The sequence below is a fragment of the Nothobranchius furzeri genome, chromosome 5 (genome assembly GCF_043380555.1).
Source record: "Nothobranchius furzeri strain GRZ-AD chromosome 5, NfurGRZ-RIMD1, whole genome shotgun sequence".
Lineage (NCBI taxonomy): Eukaryota > Metazoa > Chordata > Actinopteri > Cyprinodontiformes > Nothobranchiidae > Nothobranchius > Nothobranchius furzeri.
The window spans coordinates 54,499,832-54,523,216 of record NC_091745.1 but is presented as its reverse complement, the minus strand read 5'-3'; the positions used below and the strand labels follow the sequence as shown (position 1 = coordinate 54,523,216).

The 23,385-nt window shown below is 44.1% G+C and overlaps 1 protein-coding gene across 2 annotated transcripts in view; it reads left to right on the top strand.

Annotated features, from left to right (window-relative positions):
* LOC107378925 (nuclear factor of activated T cells 1) overlaps nt 1-23,385 on the top strand; it is a 68,805-nt gene that overhangs the window by 28,671 nt on the left and 16,749 nt on the right. For both annotated transcript variants that reach the window (XM_015949419.3, XM_054740629.2), the window contains exons 7-9: nt 2,515-2,570; nt 4,462-4,594; nt 15,398-16,060. In XM_015949419.3, coding sequence (XP_015804905.1) covers nt 2,515-2,570; nt 4,462-4,594; nt 15,398-16,060 — 852 coding nt within the window. The remainder of the gene's footprint in view (nt 1-2,514; nt 2,571-4,461; nt 4,595-15,397; nt 16,061-23,385) is intronic.

Here is a 23,385-nt window from a genome sequence, read left to right as displayed (position 1 = left end):
ACTAGTGGAGCTCGGGGTTGACGTCGTAGTTTAAGGTTTCCCTCTTGGAGTGTCTCCCAGAGCGTGGGCGGGTGAGATTCCCTCTTGGTTCCTGGAGACGTAACATGAGGAATGCTCATCTGCCTCTCTCCTCTGTTTTGACCTTCTCTCTCCCTCTCTCTGTCTGCACTCTCACTAATTGCCTTTCCCTTTTCTTTTCAGTTTGAACCTCCTTCTTTTTTGCACCACCATCACCTGCTGCTTTATGCATAAGACCACGGCATTTTCTGCTGGCATAGTCCTGCTAGTATTACCCATGCAGTTTGTTAATCTCCATCACCGTGAGGCCCACTTCTCCATAGGCATCTCTGATTTTCCTAAGTTGAGATAGAAAACTCATCTGATCCCTCTTCTGTCTGGTTTGGTCTTGGCTGTGTTTAAAAGGGCCATTTTGGAAAGACAAGGTTCGCTCCCAAACGCTAAAGCAGACCACTTGCCCCCATTACGGCGTCTTACCAATAACAGTCCAGACGTGACTGGAATCTCTTACTCTTTCTCTCATTGCATGATGGTGAAAATACAATTCATTAGGAAAATAGAGAAAAAGGTTTCCAGATCTAACAGATCTGCTGAGCTTTTGAAATCAGTAGCTTGAAAACTAACATGGATCTCTTTCTCTGCAGCTTCCTGCCTCTAATGTAAACTAGAGCAGATGTATTTCTGTGTTGCTATTATCAGCTGCTGCTTCCATTTAATAGTGATATTAGCAATATTGCATTAACCACCCTGTTACCTCACATGGTGTGCCACTGACAGAAGGGCTGTGCAGTGTCACCTCTGTTTCTGACAGGTGTGATGACTCATCAGTCCCTTAAAAGAAAAAAAACGGGCCCTTCAGCCAATGCTGATTGCTGCAGCAGAACCCAGAGCATCTGTGCACGAAAGGTGTGGCATGAAATACCAGAGAAAAAAAGTTAAAAAAATATGAGCTGAGCTTCTGCAGGCCCCGAACAGCTGGAGGAGCTCACATGTCAGCGAGGGGAACCTCTTTACATCAGCGGGATGGAAATGAGAACAGAGAGGAGAAGGAAAATATTCTTTTTTTTTTCAGCAGAAGCAAGAAAGTAAATATTACTGCTCGAAATATTCTATTCATTAAACACCAATAGTGATTTGGGGTTTAATGTAAAGGTTTGCTTATAAACTATAAGCATGTCAAATAAGTTGTATAGAAAAGAGTTTAAAAGACAAGGTAAAGGTGATTCTCTAGACAACACACTCCAAATAAACCATTCCAATTCAAACTGACAAAAACCCTCTTGATCAGTGATTAGCAGGAGGGGCTTGTGGTCACTCTTTCTGTTTTCTGAGTTTTTGTAGGATGTGTGGCATATTTAAAAGAAATTTGATTTAAAATTTTGTAACCAAAAGCTGTTTATTGAAAGAAGACAGAAATGCCGACAGTTTGAGGTATAAACTGCACCAGAAGGGAGAAGCACATTTGTGGGAGTAAGAGTTTGCAAAAGAAATGGAAAGTTTAGGCAGCTGAAAAGTTACAGTTAGCATCACCATCATACTCAATGGGACAGTTCATGATAAAATCTGTAAAAGTCAAAAACTTAAACTGTGATTGTGCAGAAACTGTAGAAGATTTCAGAATGACAGTCCAACTTTCTGTGACCCATTTTTAACTCTAACTGTAAACTAAGCCTGAGGAACAGATAGTTTCAAGGTTTCTCCATTAGCTTAAAACATTGTTTTGAGAAGAGAAAATTTTTCACTTGTGTTTTTGCAAAATTCAGTGTACATTGTTCGATATACGACCACCAAAAGGCTCAACCCACTAAATCTGTTTAGATATTCTTGTTGCACGGCTTTTTCCAAATTTATGAGGAAATGGAAATGTAAGAATGATAGGCGAAGAGCAGTAACAGTGACTTTCAGCAACAATACCTCCTCAGACTTTGATGGTCCTTCAGTTAATTCCATTGAGAGAATGCAATACTGATTGTAGTTTTTTTTGTGCTGTAGTATCTGCATCTGCTCGTGGTCCTGCACCTGCCAATGACGTCATTATTCTACGTAGGGCAATACCACTCGACCAAAATATATTTGCATCTCTTTCAATTCTGTTCTTTCGCACAGGTTTTGAAAAGAGTTTAGCAGTTTTTTTAATTTAATGTATGTTTCCTACTGCCTAAATGGTTTTGAACGTGGTAATGTAACTTCCGTAAGTCATACGTGCAGCCAATCATCTAGTGTGACATCATCGACAGGCGCAGGACCCCGGGCCGGCCAGAAGGAAACATGGCATCTAAAATGGCGTCTCCCCCAAGATGCTAGACCTAGTTGTTCAACAAGTGGACATCATTTTATTTATTTTCAACAATGTTTTGATGAATATTTTCAGAGAATAACAGTAAAAACTACACATTGACTCTTTAAGATTGCAGCAACCCACATTTTAAGGTCAGGGTATGAAATTACAATTTGTAAGTCAAAAAATTTTGTATTTTTTCCTCATTGTGTGAACAGATGGACACCATCTGTGGGAGACAGAGGGCAAAGTTGACAAGGATTCTGTCAAATCTGTAAGTACACGTCAGCGATGTGATTTCTTTGAAATGCTCCTGTCTCTTCACTCCTCACTATCTCCTGAGACGTTCTCTTTCCCTCCATCTCCTCCTCATCTGTCCCACATAATGATGTAACCCTTGCTAGGGCATTGCAAATTCCAAGTGCAAATGACGCTGATTAGACGATGCAATCCTGAATGAAATTTTCACAAAATCTCCAGAAGGTAAACACATTTGCAGCTGCATAAAAACTAGGTACAGATCACACAAGAGGAGCAGGAACCTGTGTGCACTCTCCAGCACAGCCAGACGTTCACTTCACAGCAAAGTATTGTGGTGAATTGGGCTTAAACACCTCATCTGTGCTGGGACCCTGCAGCCAAAAAGTGTCTCACACCCCCGCCTTTATACCTGCTGCTTTTCATGAAGGCTGTAATGAGAAAATAAACCAGCACACTCGTTATACTGACGCACAGCCACACGTTCAGATTGTGTTAATATAAAACCCACCAAAAGGGAATTGTCAACAGAGGGAATGAAGCGAATGTTGTTCTTCGTGTCACAGAAAGCTTCTAGTGCCCTGGAGTTAATTAAGATTTCGTTAGGTCTGCTTTAAGTGTGCAGAGTCAGGCAGAGGCTATTTGAAAACGTGTTTGATTGGGCATGATGACAGTCTGTTTGGAATTGTGAGTGTCTTTCAACAGCAGCTTCACATCCCCCTCTGGCTTTGTAAACTAAGCAGGGGACTTTACTCTGGCAAAGGCACTAAAATAACATTTGCAAATTTCCTTTTTTGAATGTCACTCGGGTAAAAATGTGGTCGCATCGGGAAGGTACGTGCGGACTATGATGGCTAATTGTTTTTTTTTAGATAATATAGCTGGGATCTGAATGAGATTTGCTTGAAAAAAGCAAGAAAAGGTGGGTGTGCAAGGTGATGGTGGTGGTGCAGAGAGGCAGAAGTGATAAACACAAGCCCCACAGTGTTCTCCTTTATAGATGGCAACAAACAGTGAGAGAGCACTGGCCTTCCTCTGATGTCAGTTGCAACCAGACTACTCTAAAGTGCTCCAGTCTGCCTGCCTGACTGTGTTTTTATTGCTGTTCAGAGTACGCTAACTTTGGTTGTTTTGAATTGAGACGGAAGGCTGTGTGCATGCACACATTCACCACACTCAATCAGCCACCTGCATGTTTTCCTTGTCATCATCTGGAAGGCAGACTGGGCTGAGCTCACCTTCACCCCCTCCCAACCTTCCTCTGAGCACACAGTGAAGACCGACAAAAACCTGCTTCCTGTCAAAGCGCCACACAGACCCACACGAGAGTGGCAGCTATCCCAGGAATTAGACATAACCGCCCCTGACAAATTTCGCCATGTTTCCCTGTCAGAACTAAAGCAGTCAAGAGTTCATACCGTCCAGACATGCCGTGGCCTCGCAGGGTGGGACAAGGGGGGCGTATAACCCCTCATACAAGGAACGGCTGTGCAAACAAATAAGTCGGCCTGTCTGTTTTCCTGTGCTGTGCAGTGAAAACACCAAAGCTTCAGGGTTTTCCTCAGAGACAAACACGGGCACAGGACCAGCCTCATGGGTCCTACTACTGCTTCTATACAGTCCAGACACTCATTTAGACCAGCTTCCAGTCCAGCCTCTTGGAAACAGTATCCTAAATGCAGGCCAGCTGCAAAATAAACTTAGCTGTTAATTAACCCTCCAAACCCCCTGGCATCTGAGTGTATTATACTGTCAATTTAAAACTTGGTTTAATTATAAAGTCAAGAAGCCATGTAAAATATACAGTAGTCTACTAGTAGAGTAAATAGTCATAAAAAAACATCACAGCTAAAGTGTGAAAATAATATTTGAAACATGATCTAATTGTTGGTCTTCTTGAATGTCAGGGTTCTCTTGTTGTGGAGATCCCACCTTACAGGAACCAGAGGATATCCAGCCCAGTGCACGTGAACTTCTACATCTGCAACGGCAAGAGGAAGAGAAGCCAGTACCAACGCTTCACCTACCTGCCCCCAAATGGTAACCACAGGTTTTGTCTTCTTGTTGCTATAAGAACCAACACACTTTGGACTCTTCTTTCAATTATTCCTAAAGTCAATACAATGTGGCCGACCTATCAGTATCAGTGTGCTACATGAACTTTGTAGGTATTTTTAATGGGTGTTTTTGACATCTTTCCTGGTAACTCTTGAGTTTAGCTTGAGTGAAAGCAGAAGTAAGGTTGTTTGCCTTGTAGTGAAACTGCATTCTTTAGCAGTGAGGTGTTCCCACTGAGTGACAGATGCTCCATGTGCTGTCGGTGAAGACAAGTCAGTCTTCAAGGGATCCGACCCTGCTTCACACAGTACTTCCATGGTTACTCCCCCCCAAAAAATACAACAACAAAGAACTGACAATCACATGTGAATATCCACACACTCAAGCAGCTGGTGCTTTGCTTCATCATTCATGTTACAACCTGAAAATCTAGGAACAGCCCTTCTATGTGCTTATCACACGCCTCTGGCATCATTTTTAGAGATCACCTTCACTTTGGAATTTAAAGAATGAATTGTTAAGTTCAACTGGATGTACTGTTATTTGTATTCTACAATAATAAGAAAAGATAATTCAACTGAAATTCATTCTTTACACTGGGCAAACGCCCAGGAAACATATAAAACTAACGTTTTGCTGCCTAGTGGCTGCTTACTGCCTCTATAAACACTTCAAATGTGAATAAAAAAATTTCCATCCATTTTCTGTTAGCATTTGGTTAACAAATGTAATACCTTAAAACAAGTCGTATAAATATAGTCCCCATTTGTGACATCACAAACAGGGAATAAAACCAGGATGGAGCCACCTCTTCACGTAACAAAAACAGCAATATTCTGAGCCCCTCATGGATATCAGATATTAGCTTATAGCAGCTTAAGCGGGGGTGGGGCAGGCGTGGCCAGAGCAGCCTGACAGAGTCCTGAAACGACTCATTCTGGAAAGTACTGAGAATGTCAAGAATAAAACCTCTGGAATTGATTTATGTGAGAGGGATTTAGTGCAAAGAATGTCATGAAAATGTATAGTATCAACCGTAACTTATTCTAACTTGGGAAAAAAGTCATAATATGTGTCCTTTAAGAATAAAACAAACTTGTCATCATGGATGGGTCCTCAATGATCTTGGTCAGGGGTGTTCACACGTTCAAAGCAATCAAAATTGTTGCAACGTGGTCCTTTAGTGGTGGGGGCAATATTGTGTGTGTGCGGAGGGATTCACTGACACAATGGAGTTGGGGTTGTGTGCACGATTGCTGCTGCGGTGGTGCATCAACCAGATGGTAGTGGGTCTCCCATAGCCGACTGGCCAAGCACCGTATTTTGATCTCTGGTCTTGCTCATGCTCTAATTTTTATTAGGAAGCTTTTCAACATCCTTGAGATTCAGATTTAACATTGGTATGTTGTAGGGATGCAAGCAATTAATTGATTATTAATTAATTGTCGATAATGAATTACTTGAGTAAAATTATTTAATTGCAATTAATTGTGTTTTGAACTTGAAATTCAGCTTTTCAGAAAAAATGCTGCTTATCAATTAATCAATCATCAATCGATAAGATGAAACAACTATTGATTAATGAATTACTCGATAATTTGCATCCCTAGTACGTTGCTGAGAACTAGAAATCACACTGACTTCATGCCCAGACTGACCACATTATAGTAGCATTGTGCTAATGTGTCACACAACCGTAGTTTTTATTTTGATGCATTTTAAAGCTGTCTTGGAAAGTTATGTGAGGATTGTCCCAGGGTTTTGTGCAATCACTAGTTAACATGTTAGGGTTGTCACGGGAACGTGCTGCATTTGTATACAACTCAGTGAGTCCAGAACAAAGAAAATTCTAGTTGGTGAGTACCAACCTAGCGGTTGCCTCGTGACTGCCCCAACACCAAACAGAGGGTTCCTAAATTTGTTTGGATTTATCAACCTGTGTGAGGGAGGTTCCTTGTCTTTGCATTTATACAAAAAAAATACCCTCAAGATTTGAACAGATTTAAACTTTCTTATGTAATGTTTATTTTCAGGACATATACATTTTTTGAACTACAGTAGTCCAGTACATTTTCCCAGTTCATTACTGGTTTAAGGTACCGACCCGCATCTGTGCCTTTGTCAGACGCATCTCGATTGTGATAACCAGTGGAATCCATTAGATCAAAACAATACTATCTTGTTTTCATTGATCAGTGCCTAATGGGTCTTGGGCCTTTGGGAGAGCATTTTAACACTACATCTGCTAATAAGATGTGGCATTTACATTATCAGCAGATGTTTTTTTCATGGCCACAGGAGATAAGGGATCATGGTTTTGGATGAGAGGCTCTTAAAATAAAATAACTCTCCTGAATTTGGAAATGCTTGCTTTAGAGAGTGGGTAGAAAGAGTCGTCAAAAAACTGGACAAATATGGCCGATCCATTTCATACAGTGCACCAACACTGACAGAGAAAGAGAGAAAGATGTGAAGTTCTTGGCCTCTGCTGAACATCTCTAAGTCATTTCACTGAGCATAAACACTGCTCTAATTAAAAGATGTCTCGGGTTCTGCATTTTGCTGCCAAGTAAACCACAAGCACAGTGTAGACCACACAGGCAGGGCCAATGCCTTCATAAAGATGCATAATTAACTGTTTTAGCATAAGATGTTGTGACGAGTTCTATTTGCAGATTCACAACCATTTTGATGCCATAATGGCACAAATGCAAAACTTTGAGAATTGAGATAAGAGTCACAGGATCTCAACTTTGAAGGTTTAAAGCGGATTTTTGAAACTTGAGATTTGATTGCATTAAAATAAGCCCACTTATGGTAAGAATGTGGAAATGACACAGATGAACTTTTTTGCAGTAACTGTTCAACTGTGCCTTTCAAAGAATGGAGAAAGATTGTAATCAGCCGTAAGCAGACCCTTTGTAGTAACGATGAAAAGATTACGGTTTCAATACAGCAGCTCAGAAAGAGGAAATCCTGGTGAAGCTTTTTGTTGTTGAGGGCTTCCGTGTGTGTGTTTGTATCACAACAGTGTGTGAAACAACTAGTAGTGTGGCCAGGTACCCAGGGTGGGCTAAGAAGGAACACACACACACACACACACACACACACACACACACACACACACACACACACACGCACACAGTTTTGCTCGCTCTTATGAAAGAAGGTACGAACAGTGTCTTCCGGCCTTCCAGCCCACTTCAAGCATGGTTGTGGTCAGTGACGTTGGTTACACAGAACATTTCTATCACACTCTGGTGTCTGTTCTTCTATAAAAAGACAAACCCAACCCTTAAAATAGCCCGACTTGTTTGAAACTGCGGAAGGATGAGGCAAACACTCTCTGGGACACAGATGCTGAAAACCACCTTTATTTTCCATTCAGGTCATGTGACCACCTTATTATCCTTTCACACCAATGACATTGCTATCAGCTAGCCATTTGTGGCTGAACTCTGGTTTGAACAACTTAGCTCATCGTATTGCATTGTCTATGAATTACAAGCAGATTTGATCAACTCTCAGCCTCAACTGACATAGGGGAATTGTAAAATATCATAATTAGAAGCAGTTTAAAGTGACAGTGTGTATTTTTTCTGGTGAGTGGGGGCAGTAGGTATCTAACTCGTTGCGAGCAAGCTGTATTTTTGTGTTGGATTAAGACCTTACTAATGGATTCCCATTACGGTCAAACAGGCCCGGGGAGTGCAAACTTCAGCAAAATAACAAGCACATCAGACTCCCTTTTATCACTGGCAATAAGTGAAGAGATAAATGTGCAAAACAACAATATTTATTATTGGTCAAAGTTTTGTAACCATCCATCCATCGTCTGAACCCGCTTGTCCATGTAGGGTCGCGGGGGGGGGGGGGGGGGGCTATCTCCAGCGGTCAATGGGCAATCAGGCGGGGTACACCCTGGACAGAGTGCCAGTCCATCACAGGGCAATACAGAGACACACAGGACAACCAGTCATGCACACACACACACTCACACCTAAGGACAATTTAGACAGACCAATCAACCTAACAGTCATGTTTTTTGGACTGTGGGAGGAAGTCGGAGTACCCGGAGAGAACCCACGCATGCACAGGGAGAGCATGCAAACTCCATGCAGAAAGATACCAGGCCAGGAAGCAAACCCAGGACCTTCTTGCTGCAAGGCAAAAGCTCTAACCACTGTGCCACTGCGCAGCCAGTTTTGTAACCATTTGTTACAAATCAATAAATATGTTTTGTCTTCAAGCGTTTCCATAGAAAGAAACATGGCATGTAATATGGCATCGCCCAGGGACTTAGACCCGCTTCCATGTAATTTAGACCTCATTTATGTCTCGTCTCGTCTCGTCTTCCTCCGCTTATCCGGGTCCGGGTCGCGGGGGCAGCATCCCAACTAGGGAGCTCCAGGCCGTCCTCTCCCCGGCCTTGTCCACCAGCTCCTCCGGCAGGACCCCAAGGCGTTCCCGGACCAGATTGGAGATGTAACTTCTCCAACGTGTCCTGGGTCGACCCGGGGGCCTTCTGCCGGCAGGACACGCCCGAAACACCTCCCCAGGGAGGCGTCCAGGAGGCATCCTGACCAGATGCCCAAACCACCTCAACTGGCTCCTTTCGATCCGGAGGAGCAGCGGTTCTACTCCGAGTCCCTCCCGAATGTCCGAGCTCCTCACCCTATCTCTAAGGCTGAGCCCGGCCACCCTACGGAGGAAACTCATTTCGGCCGCTTGTATCCGCGATCTCGTTCTTTCGGTCATTACCCAAAGCTCATGACCATAGGTGAGGATTGGGACGTAGATCGACCGGTAAATCGAGAGCCTGGCTTTCTGGCTCAGCTCCCTCTTCCCCACGACAGATCGGCTCAGCGTCCGCATCACTGCAGACGCCGAACCAATCCGCCTGTCGATCTCCCGATCCCTCCTACCCTCACTCGTGAACAAGACCCCGAGATACTTAAACTCCTCCACTTGAGGTAGGACCTCTCCCCCGACCCGGAGGTGGCAAGCCACCCTTTTCCGGTCGAGAACCATGGTCTCAGATTTGGAGGTGCTGATCCTCATCCCAGCCGCTTCACATTCGGCCGCGAACCTACCCAGCAAGAGCTGAAGGTCAGAGCTGGATGAAGCTAGGAGGACCACATCATCCGCAAAAAGCAGAGACGAGATTCTCCTGCCACCAAACTCGACACACTCCACACCACGGCTGCGTCTAGAAATTCTGTCCATAAATGTGATGAACAGAACCGGTGACAAAGGGCAGCCCTGGCGGAGTCCAACCCTCACTGGGAACAGGTCCGACTTACTACCGGCTATGCGGACCAAACTCACGCTCCTCTGGTAAAGGGACTGAATGGCCCTTAACAGAAAGCCACCCACCCCATACTCCTGGAGCGTCCCCCACAGGGTGCCCCTGGGGACACGGTCATAAGCCTTCTCCAAATCCACAAAGCACATGTGGATTGGTTGGGCAAACTCCCATGCCCCCTCCATCACCCTTGCAAGGGTATAGAGCTGGTCCACGGTTCCACGGCCAGGACGAAAACCACATTGCTACTCCTCTATCTGAGATTCAACTATCGATCGGACCCTCCTCTCCAGTACCTTGGAGTAGACCTTTCCAGGGAGGCTGAGGAGTGTGATCCCCCTATAGTTGGAACACACCCTCAGGTCACCCTTCTTAAAGATGGGGACCACCACCCCGGTCTGCCACTCCCTAGGAACTGCCCCCGATGACCACGCAATGTTGTAGAGACGTGTCAACCATGACAGCCCTACAACATCCATAGCCTTGAGATACCCAGGACAAACCATCCCCAGGCCTCCCAGCTCTGGTTCCTCCTCGGAATGCGCATTGGTGGGATTGAGGAGCTCCTCAAAGTATTCCTTCCACCGTCCGACTATAGCCTCAGTTGACGTCAGCAGCTCCCCATCCCCACTGTAAACAGTGTGAGCGAGTTGCTGCCTTCCTCTCCTGAGGCGCCGGACAGTTTGCCAGAACCTCTTTGGAGCCGATCGATAGTCTTTCTCCATGGCCTCACCAAACTCCTCCCACGCCCGAGATTTTGCCTCGGCAACTGCCACTGCTGCACCCCGCTTGGCTATCCGGTACCTGTCTGCTGCCTCCGGAGACCCACAGACCAGCCACGCCCTGTAGGCCTCCTTCTTCAGCCTGACGGCTCCCCGAACCTCTGGTGTCCACCAGCGGGTACGGGGGTTGCCACCACGACTGGCACCGGCCACCTTACGACCACAGCTAGCAACAGCCGCCTCGACAATCGCAGAGTGGAACAAGGCCCACTCGGACTCAATGTCCCCCACTGCTCTCGGGACGTGGTCAAAGCTCTGCCGGAGGTGGGAGTTGAAGACCGTCTTGACAGGTTCTTCTGCCAGGCGTTCCCAGCAGACCCTCACTATGCGTTTGGGTCTGCCAGGTCTACGCACATTTATGGTTATACGTTACAAAGCCGCCAATATTTTTCAACAACTGGGCATCTTACTTTTTTCTGGAATAACAAGAAAATAGCCAACTCAAAACATAACAACACAATTTTGTGCTAAGCACATAAACATAACATAACATAACAATTTTAACGGTTGAATTTAATGGTGGTTAAGGAATTTGATGAATGGTTTCAACAGTTGATGCTTGATATTCAGGTGTAGTTTTTATTGTTAATTTTTGGAAATATCCATCAAAATGTTGTTGAAAATGAATGAAATGATGCCCAGTTGTTGAAAAAATATTGGTGGCTTTTTAACATATAACCATAAAAATCTGGTCTAAAATACATGGGAGCAGGTCTAAAGCCTGATTCATGCATCTCTGTCAGCCCCAAAAGGGAGAGACACACACGCTCGGACGGAGATGTTTTGCCCTCATACTTCTCCGTCTCCTGGGGAGTGTTGCAAAGCAATTCCCCGGCAGGACAACAGACGGCGTAGCGCTGTTCTGTGGTATTCTGTCATCTATCTGGTCCAAGATAGTGTGTTTATATTGTGTTTTTTGTATATAAGACTTTTTAACACTGACAAATTTGTCTCTCATCATGCTCCACCTCTTCATGCGCTTGCCACCTCTAAACCCACATTTCCTGTCATTTCCGTCCACAAATAAAACGCTTGCTGTGCATATTTTCACTCCTCCAGTCATGGGGTATTAAACGTTCATGTTTTTAGAGTTTTTTCGCGAGGTATTCTTCAAGCTTCTCCATGTCTGCCGCTAGTTATTCTCGGCTCTATTTAAGTTTTTGAGGGTGCATTGGCAGCGGTGTGGACGACAGCGGTGCCCTGACCAATCACAAGCTTGCGTTCTCCGTCTCGACAGACGGATGTTGAGAAAAGAGAGCTTAACTCCGTCCGTCCTTGCAGAGCTCTCCAGCAGGCCCGCAAGGATGGATAATGGCATTGCATGTCTCCACACTGACGCAGACGCAGAAGCATGAATCAGGCTTAAGTCTCTGTGCGACACCATATTAGATGCCATGTTTCCTTCTACGGAAGCCCTTGAGGACAAAACACATTTACTGATTTGTAACACATGGTTACAAAACTTTCACCAATAATAAACATTGTTTTACACATTTACCTCTTCACTTATTGCCAGTGATGAAAGGGAGTCTGATGTGCATTTTATGTTGCTGAAGTTTGCACTTCCTGGGCCTGTTTGACCCTAATGGGCATCTGTTGGTAAGGTCTTACTCCAACACAAAAATACAGCTTGCTTTCAATGATTCAGATATCTACTGCCCCCTATAACCAGGAAAAATACACACCGTCTCTTTAATTGAATGGACTCCAAAAGTTGTTCAGTTAAATAGGCAAAAACAGTATAACCTGCCTCTGCTTTCATTTTTTGGTGGCATGGTGACAATTTAAAAAAATGGGAACACATAAAACTGGTTAAGATGTTGCCCCGGAAGATGGGAAGCATACTGGGTTAACAAATCGAGAGGATATTTGGTGCAAAGATGAATCATGTTGAGATGTTCATGCATCTCTCTCGCTCTCTGAGTGAGCATTGCTTTCCCCTTGGAATCATTCTTGCGTAAGCTGAGACGTGACACGTCACTCCTCAAACAAGAAACCGTTTTTACAAGCCACATTAAACAACAAGCTCCAAAAAATAGTATATTGGCCGTGGCCAACGCTTGGGCAAAGAGCTTCTCGGAACTTGGTTTTTACAGGCTGTTTGGATATTCCCCCAACAAATCCAGTTCTATTCTTAGTGGGTGCCCACTCCCCCCTTGTTGCAATGGTTTTGTGGTTGAAGCTCGACAGAAATTAACCAGAAGCATGTTCTGGAACACATACAGAAAAAGTGAATGAACCACACATTGTTCGTTGTTACTATTTGCACAGTCATGATTTTTCCTAAAATCTGGACACCGACGTAATGGTTTCAGTCATGTCTCCCCCTTTGGGTGGTGTCAAGCCTGCTCAAAGTAACAAGGACTCAACGTTTATTGGGTGACCAGATTGTTGGGTAGTGGTGCACCGGGTACTTTTATGTTAGTGAACCACCACCTGCTCCGCAATGGGTCTCACTGCATATTTCAGTTGATTATTTCTTTGTTTTTCTAAATCACCAAATATGGACAGGGAGATGCAGGAACAAATTATTAAATTTTATCAGAATTTACACAGTATGCTTACTGCTCCCAATCAAATACAGACAAACCTATTTTCTTGTTATTCCAGAAAAAAGTAAGATATCATGCTTGAGCACCTTAATAAGAGCAGCTCTGGAAACCTGCTATGCACAGTGACATGTGTGCAGAGCATCAGCTTTCTTTGGGCCACGACCAACACTTTCACAAAGATGCAGAAACCAGCGGATGCTGCAGACTCACTGGGTAAAATCAGTTTCTCCCTCCACACATGAAGAACAAAAGAGTAAGGTGTCTGTCTGTGGATATGGAGAAGAAATCTTGTTTCATATTTAAATAAAGTATCTCAAATAACATTACATTGAAAGGAGTTACATTTTTGCATAACTAAAACATAAAGAACACCACCAGCAGCATAATGTACCATTTCTGATTCATCAAGGGGTCGAGCCGTGTAGGATTTTCTTAGTTTCCTAAAAATGGAAACAATGACTGTGATGAAATTTAGAGGACAAGAGCTGTTTTGGGTTGTCAGAAAACCACTTTAGAGTTGGACCTGTTTGAAACTGAGCGGTCAAAAGCAGCTTGTCAGAACAAGACACAACCAAAAGTGGATTGTTGTCATCTTAGAACAGCAGGAAGAAATTGCAGGTAACTTTTTACTTTAACACAGCAACACTAAATACCTAAAATCTGCATTTATAGTTTCTACGAAATGTCCATCCAGTCCTTGAATTTAGGCAAAAACATTTTAAAAAGGCTTTTTTAGTACACTGTCACCAAAAGAGAAGGCAGAGGAGAAGAAGCGAGTCACATGGGGACGTGACGGTGGATGTAATCACATGAAACACTTGTTATTCCCCAGACTGCATAGAAGAGGCCTACGCATCTTGGGACTAACCTTGCAATTCTCCTCTCCACGCCGAGCCCTGTCCCTGGGCTTTTAGAGCAGACGGGGCTGACGTAAATGTGCTCCCTGCTGCGTTATCACTACACTGCAGCCCAGCACCCCAGAGGCTACAGGCGCGATTAATGTTGTCTCTAAACCAACAAGAAAAACATAAAACCAGTGAAAAATTTGATAGTATACACTATTTCACTACTTAGCTTGTTCTGTCACTCAGGACAGTTGTGTACAAAATCAAACTGTTTAGACAGGCGTCTTAGTCATTCTGACAGCTGGCCTTTAGTAAATGTCACTTGGAGCAACTTCAGCCAAAAGCTTTCAATGGTTGGCATCAAACACACCATTCCCATTAATAACAATTAGCAGGAATAGAAACAGTTCGTCCATTGTGACCCTAAAGACTTTCTTATGCTTCGGGGTATCTTAACACTGGTCTATTAGCTTAGCACTGGCACAGTGTGTGTATACGTACTTATATAATAACTCGGCACAGGGTTCACTGATTTTTTTCTCCAGCGATGGGACGTTTTTAGACTGATATTTTGATAGTTCAACCACCAGAAAACCTTTAACGCTAACTTAGAGAAGGCATGTGATACCCCTCAGTTAGACCTGTCCAGGAAGTAGAGGAGACAATCTGTACTAGATGAAGAATTCAAAAAGGAAAGGCAGGATGATCGAGTGGGGTCACGGCACTCTCCTGCATTAGCTGAGGTTTCAAGCTCCTGAAACCACAGGCTCAGCTCCACAGCCTCTTAAGCAGCTCAGGCAGTCTAATCAAAATCAAATCATCTGTTTTTTTTCTCTCTCCTTCTATCTTTTGGTCCTGAGAGAATCAATTACTTCTAGAGTGTGGAGGAAACCTGGGGGTCCTGAGCTCCGTGAGCAGCAGCAGCAGCAGCAGCAGCCCAAAGCTTTAAAGTACTTTTATTGGATATCAGAATTGGAGGAGAGTCCAACTAAAATAGGTCTTGCTCATTATTAGAGCCAGCTGTAGCTTTCCACACTGATGACTCATCCATTTTTCTTTCCCTTGGTTCTTTGGCTTTTTTTTCATAGTGTGGTAAAATGGGTGGGTGTGAGGACTTCTCCTTTAGAGAATGCTTCCAAGTTGATACTGAGCCTATATCCACTGGTTATTGTTTGTTTAGATTAAGAAGGTTACCGCAGCAATGAGTGTATCTGCTCAACTCTTTACTTATGCACTCATAGCGCCACGTGGCTTCCTCTCACGTTTTAATGTCTCTCTTTCTTTCTGCTCCCCCTCCCCAGTGCCGATGATAAAAACCGAACCTAATGACGAGTATGATTCTCTGGGAACCGTTGGGCTGTCCATGCATTCAAAGACCTTCTACAGCAAGCCCAGGCTCACTTCCATCTTGCCCGTTGACGATCCTGACACCTGCCTAGTTGGTGGCTACGCTCCTTGCCCCCCTCGACATGCCACCATGCCTCCATCCTCTCCAAGCTCAAGCCCTAGTTTGCACGATCTGTCCCCTGTAACATACAGCAAGTGCCTCCCCAACAGCCCCATCCAAGAGGCCCCACCAGGCACTGTTGTGGCTCCCATTCAGGAGACCCATTGCTGCCCCAGTCTTGCTCACCCAACGTCACCCGACAACACTTCCCTAGGGATGCTCCACTCCCAGGGTAGCCCCAACCACCTCAGCAGTCCTGGACCCCAAAGTTACCACCAATCTATATATGCCAACAGCAGCTCTTCATCCTCCCCAGTCTCTCACCCCTCCACTCCCGTTGGAACAGCAGAGAGTCCATTTCAAGCCTACAGTCCCAGTCAGGCCCAGGCAGCTGGCAGCTCAGCCCAAGCTGTAGGCAGCCCACCCAGTCTGCTACCTGAAGATGCCAGTCCCCCGTCAACAGCCATCACTGTCAAGCAAGAGCCCCAAGAACTGGACCAGATGTACCTAGATGATGGTGAGTAACCATGCTGTTGAACATTGAAAAAGTCATTGTGACAATGATTTCGATAAAAGGGTGAATTTAGTATTGCTAAAATAAATGGTATGTTGATGTGCCTAATAATCAAAGACTGAGAGGGCTGTTTATGGAGCGTGTTACATTTATTTAACACCTTCAGCTTATCTGAAAGCCCTGACACAAAGCCACACCCTGCTGCACCTTTCAGTATTTCCTGATGGCAGCTGATTTGCGTCACATTTGTTTAATTTTAGACCCTGCAGATGTATTTGCTTTTGATTTAACTTTCGGACCAGCTTATGTTGGGCCAAGCAGCTGCTTTACTTTAAAACTCTGGACTGCCTTGATGGGATTTTGAAACAATCTGTCAAAACATCAGAGCACCAAGGTCGGCCGGGGTGCAGCAGAACAAAAACAGTGGCACACGCATAGCGAGCCAAACTGTTGACATGACGACTAATGAAGGAAGCAAAACAATGGGTAGGGGTTTCCTGGACTTAACCATTTTCCCCCTATATTTCTGGGTGGGATGCAGAGAGGCAGGAGGCAGAAGCTTTGTTTTCCCATCTGTTCCCCACGGAGTCAACACTGTGTGGCTGTCGTCATCAGGAGAGACTGTGGGGTCACTGGTCTCCCTCTAGCAATGAAACCAGTCACGCCCAAGGGACCATATGGTTATAGCCCAATGTGTCCATTTCACATGAGGTCTCTTAGGTCAGCAACCTGTTATCTGTGTTAGCAGAGGCTCTACATGTTATGATATATATTCACGGAATGCATCACTGGCTTTCTGCCAGTTTGAAAATGGTAAAAATCCATCCCAGCAGGGGTGAAGTGAAGACACCTCCACATTAAACTCAGGAGTATTACTCTTCCTGTGCACCTTTTTGTTAAGTGAGCTGATGCAGTGTGAAAGGGTGAGTGGATATATATGTTTGCTTGTGCAGTTTATTCGCCCTTCACTCAACAGCTCAGGGACCGTAGGGGTGATGGGCATGAGGGGACCAGGGGAGTTTTGCTATGGTAGTGTAATTGAGATGAAATCCAGTTGTCAGCATTTCTGTCAGTCTTGATGAGTCCCATTGGTCCTCACCTCATCAGCAGACTACACAGACAGGTCTGTTATCAGCTTTAGAAACTCACAGTAGCGTGTTTCCTAAATTTTGCAGTAGCACCTTTTCTAGAATGTGAGGAAATGGACTGCTAGGCAGTACTGCCCAGTTTGAAATATGTCTCATGACTAAACCAACGACAAATTTAAGCTTTAGGTACAAAATGTATAGTACATTTTTTTACATGCACATTTTGAACTTTGCCAAAAAACAAAATCACACAAGCTCTCTTCGTCACTTTAGCATTCTCAATCTTCCTCAAGCCTGGAGGCCAAATGTATTCAGCCAGTGATTACAGTTGCATTAGGAACGCTCAGGAATGTGTATTGATTGAAAGAGGACAGCAAGGCAGCTCCTTCAAAACCTCATCATGCTGCCGCTTTGCATCACCTAACGTCTGCACGAGCATCTGTGGTGAGCTGCTGGAGTCCCGGTAAGTGTGTGGTGGTAACAGCATACTGCTAAGGCATCTGCTGCTCCCGGGCCTGGACCTACACCTAACCCCTTAAATGAGCTTTCAGCTAAAATAAATAAGATCGGAAGGCAGCTCACGAGGCGCCCCCGCTCCTCCGTTCACACACATTACTGCCCTGCTCCATTAGAGAAGCAAGACAAGAGGATGACCTCACCACAGTAGCGGTGATTTAACGCCAGCCGTGTGGAATAGCTCCCCTCCTCAGCAATCGGGGGTTTGGAGTCTGTGGGAGCACACTTGATCTTCCCCATGAGTGCTTTGCCTCCCACGCTCAAACACAGAGGCCTCCGGCTCTCATAAGCCAGAGGAAATGTGTCTCACAGGCCCAGCCCAGATTTTACTCAGCCCATGAGAAACCCCTCAACATATCAATGGTGAGCTACTGTACCACAAGGAACTGGGTTACTATGCAGGGAGGTGTAAAACCCCCAGACTGCCATTCACTTTCTCCATCATAAACTGTTAAACTATTCCCCTTAATGCAGATGATAACATGGGAAGAATTAGTACCAGCAATAGACTTTAAACTTGGCATTCAGTTTAACGTTAGCCTCCTGCGTGACCAATGATGTTATCTGATGGATCTTAATACGATTCTTACCTATCAAAGCTGGAATGACACCCACGATCAGTGTGACTCAGAAAATGATGGGGAGAAGGATGGAAGCCGTCTCTGCCAGGGCAGTAGTTGCCATATTGAATCACTGTCATAAACATCTCGTGGTTGGGCTCACATAAACCCAAAGTTTTCAGACTTCGCATAATTACTCCGAGCAAAAGCCGTGCTTTACAAGACACATGACCTAAAGACACAGCAGGCAAATGACATCAGACTTAATCAGTGTGCATTCATGTTTTCCTTGAGAACTCTGCTACTTAAGTCTAAAAATAGGAGACGCTACATTTTGTCAAGAAGTGGGTCTGATGTCAGCATAACTGACACCCATAGTCATCTACATTCATAGGCACATAAAATCACACAGTTCTGGAAAAGGCAGCCCACATCACACTTGGTAAAATAATTTTCTTGGTTTTTGTTGGTGGTACTTATTTCAGTGTGTGTGTGTGTGTGTGTGTGTGTGTGTGTGTGTGTGTGTGTGTGTGTGTGTGTGTGTGTTTAGAGCAGAAGCTGTGCTGGCCGTTTGAGGCCGATGCTCTGTGTCCTGTCTCATTAGCTGGCTGTTGTGATGGGTGATATCACGAAGTGCAGTTAAACACCGCAGACAGCAAAGGAACTTGTGCTAATCAGTGAGCTAGATTTCTACCAGCTGCCTCTTTGAGAAACAGAGGGCCCTTATTCTCAAAAACAAGAAAAACACAGAGCACACTAAAGCCCCTCCTGATTTCTGACATTGCCATCTGGGCTCTGATTGCGTTGCGTTACAGCGTAGATTTCCCTGTGATTGTTTCCTGTCCAATTCAAGCCTGTGCACTTGAAGCCCTTCTAGGGTTTTTTTTTCTTCCTCAAACTGGAAACAGAATTGTCAATGGCCCTTTTCTGCTTCCTTCCACTCAGCAAAAACAAACAAACAACAAAAAAAGTCTTTCCAACTTTCTTGAAGATATCCGTTTACTTCCGATGCTTCTGAAGGCAATTCGAGGCATTCCTCATGGAAACTTTTACACATCCTGGCATGTTGCCCAGACCCCAGGACTCCACAAAAACCCCTAATGATGATTGAGAGCGCACCCGCACCGTGCTGAAAAACATGCTGAGTCGCTAACATTGCAGTGTGCCGCGAGGCTAGATTGAAGGGGGGCTGTGAAGTTGAGGATTTTTGGGGCAAAGGGTGTTCATTAGGGGAGCTTTAAGTGTTCTGATGGGACTTGGCAAGACACAGCTGCCCTGTGTGTGTGTGTGTGTGTGTGTGTGTGTGTGTGTGTGTGTGTGTGTGTGTGTGTGTGTGTGTGTGTGTGTGTGTGTGTGTCCCATAGATAGAAGAATCACATGAGCAGGCCCTGTAAGTGACAGGGTGTGCTTTCACAACACTCAACCTCTGAACCTCTCTAGCCTTTAGGGAGCAGGTCAAGGTCCAGCTAATAGTGCAGAGAAAGCGAGGCTGTCTTGTGGCTAAGTGCAGTGCCTAGAACATAGTCTCCTTCCACATGTAGAGATATTGACAGGTACAAGAAAACCGTGATGGCTTTTTTATTATTTATGATCACAGACAGGATGTGGATATTTTACTGTTGTTGTTATTGCTGCCTTCTCATATTAGGGATCTTCTTTCCTGGCAGTGTGTCTCATGGTTGAGGTATAAGTAAAAGTTTGAGCTTCTTGAAGAAGTTTTATAGCCATGGGAAAAATTAATTGGTAGGTGCACTCTTGCATTGGCCTTTGAGAGTCTTTGAGCACCAACGTTATGGATCAACAACAATACTTTAGGGATCGGCAATAGATTTGATTCCATTTCCTCTCACTACTATTAAAAACCATTACTTCTACTGTGTGAATTGAGCAGCTTTGACTCTTATAGCCTATTCAATACATGTAGACTTTGCTAAAATGTTAAGGAGTGTGCTCTGTAGTGACTAAGTAGAGCAGCACAGATTTTGCTTATGAAACAAATTTCAGTGTTTTCTTGGTAGCTTAAACTGATTATTTTGGAAAAATTATAGAATATAAACCAGATCAGAAAATCCCTTTGTAGTTTCTTACTTAGGAAAATTTAATATATCAATATTAATGAAGAGTCACACTATCAAGTAAGATTCAAGAGCTAAGAACATTTTTATGGTGTCCAGGAGTGACAAGACCAAGCGGCCATTTTCTGCCTGAAAACTTAAAGCCAACACGGAGGTAACAAAATTGCAGTTCTCCCATCCAATAGGAGCTGGCTCCAAAACATCAAGTTCTTACCGACTCCGAAGTTAAAAATGGCCCACTTCACAGCAGGAATAAACGTGTTTACAGCCTGGTACAAAACACCATTTTAGGTTTATTTGGTCTAGTTCAAAGTCATGACCACTCTGAGTGGCGTGTATGTTTTGTAACTATTCCTTTTGTTGTAATTAAATGCTTGAAATTATAAAGGTTTTGATTTTGATTGACAGTTAGCATGAGCCGTCAGAGCTAGTGCTAGCGGATAAGGCTTCTGCCTCTGCCTTGTGTTAAAAGGGTCGCCCATTACGATTCTCTGAACTTGACCATTAGCTGTGTCTCCTGTGTACTTGTGTTCAGATATTAATTGTGTAGTTATTGTACAAAGATGGCCAGCTGTGGTATTGACTGCTCCAACAGACCATCCAATAAGTCTCTCTGCTCCATTTTTATCAGTAAGTAAAATTATATTTCTGTACTTTATTCGCTGGTTGAATAGGGTAAAATGCTATGTATTTAGCATGACGCTGAAACACTGCAGCTCAGTGAGCTGCTGCATGCTTCACTTTACGGTCGCTCAGCTGTGTTTTTCTGGCTGAAAGTGCCCGCAAACCTCCATCATTGGGGCAGCAGTAGCTCAACAGGTTGACTAGGTTGTCCAGTAATCGGAAGGTTGCAGGTTCGATCCTGGCTCCGGACAGAGAATTCTGCTGCTGTGTCCTTGGGCAAGACACTTAACCCACCTTGCCTGCTGCTGGTGGTCGGATGGACCGGTGGCACCTGTGCTCGGCAGCCTCGCCTCTGTCAGTGTGCCCCAGGGCAGCTGTGGCTACATTGTAGCTCATCACCATCAGTGTGTGAATGTGTGTGTGAATGGATGAATGATACACTCTAGTGTAAAGCGCTTTGGAGTCCTTACTCTGAGAGGCGCTATACAAGTGCGGGTCATTTATCATTTATCAGCTTCAGTTAGCTCAGTTAGCTTGTAGCTACATCAGATCTGAGTTTGATGGATGTCTCTATTTTGCCCACATCCTCATAACCCCGCTCTTAGCTCCGCCTCTTTGCCCATACTTGTAATGTCCAGGAGTGACGAGACGAGTGATGCATCCAAGATGGCGGTGGTGGATACCACCCGTTGGTATTCAGTTTACCGCTTCAGAAACCTACAGGTGATGTCACAGAGGGTCTGTCCATCTAAAATGTTCAGTCGTGGGACTTCATGACTGTTTTCAACACCACTGGTAGTCGGTGGTTCTGAGCCTGAGCTAGTAAGTAATTACTGTAATTTAATACAAAACTCAGTATAATACATTAATGAACATGCAACATCATTTCATTAATGGAACCAAAAGAAGACATTATGTCTTCGGATTGGAAGAGAGAAAACCTTTGGTGCTTAGAAGAATTCCTCTGAATTACCTTTGGGAACTCCATTTCATCTTCCAACCCTTTCATCTCTGTCCCACTGGCCAGACATGAGAGCTTTTACACTTCTGGTTCAGATCACAGCTCATTGTCACATTTTACAAAACCCATTATGCTATTGACACTGTTGCCCCAAATTACTTCCAGTTTAGAAAAGAGCTGGTTTTAGTTGGTTGCATATGAAGGTGGAACTCAGGTCACTGTTGAGAACTTTATTAGTTTTGATAACTTAAGCAAGATTAATCTCGTAGAATTAGAACAATTTATTATGGCAACAGGTTGGCTTTTACTTGCTTGTGTGTGTGTGTGTGTGTGTGTGCATGCGTGTGCCGAAGACCCCGGCAGCTGAGCCAGAAGATCTGGTCTAGTTTCAGTCGCTTCGTCATAATATCCACAGTCACCATGAAAGAATGCGTCTGCTGCAAACCAGGAGTGAGATTGTCTAAATAAATTGGGTTTCTTTTGTGTCTGGGGTCCACATGGGAGCATATTTAGATGATTTTTTTTAAAGATAGTTTTTTTATGGCATAAAACCTTATTTAATTTTTATTTCTAAAAATTATGTCGAAAGTAACTCATTTCTGGCTCTTCATAAGAGGCAACACCCAACAGCTAAATCGCCTTTAGTAGAATCAAAATGTACCATCTTGTAACCATAAGTCAAAGTAGAAGCTCTTCTCTGACACATTTCATTCTGTTCATTAAAACTAAATCACTTGAGTTCATCGTTCATGATGTTTGTCCTACAGTTTCTCCTGACACAGCCATTTAGAGGCTCGGTTTATGTGGCTCACATTCTGAGGTTTAGGAGACACGCGTTGAGAAGCCACCGAGCCGCATGGATCACAGTGGGTCAGAACACAAACAGGGCCTGTGGCTTGGCAGGGAACTTCCAGACTGTATCTGATCATGGAGCAACCACTCCACGCCAGACGCTCTCATTACTGAATCACATTATGACAAATGTCCATGTGGTCGGCTGTTTTGATCACTGAGTGAGTTTATTTCCCTCGCAGGACTCTGAGGTTATCTGTGCGTACATGGAGACTTTTTTTAGCACTGCCTTCTTTTGTTGTTGCTTTATTGGTTGAAATGATCAGATTATTTTTACTTGCATGCTCTTAGACCATTTTTTGAAGATCCAGAGGTTCGTTTTTCTAAATGCATTGTTATGTTATTTAACATATGACAAGAAGCCTGTTTATAGCTATTGCAATTATACACACTCGACTGGTGAACACAGATTTTGTGACACACAAAATGCAAGACTAGTTGCGGGTTTGTTTTACAGAGTGCATGTCTGATCGATTTCTAAAGCAAGGTCAAACTGTTCTTTTGAGTTCTTTTATAATGACAAATGCTAAAAGAGCTGAATAGCATCTTAAACTAGTAAACAACATTTTCTTTGCTTCAGAATGTCTGATTTGCTCAATATTTCTAGACTTATTTTTTGAAAAAATAAGGAAGTTGGGTCTTTTAGTCTCCC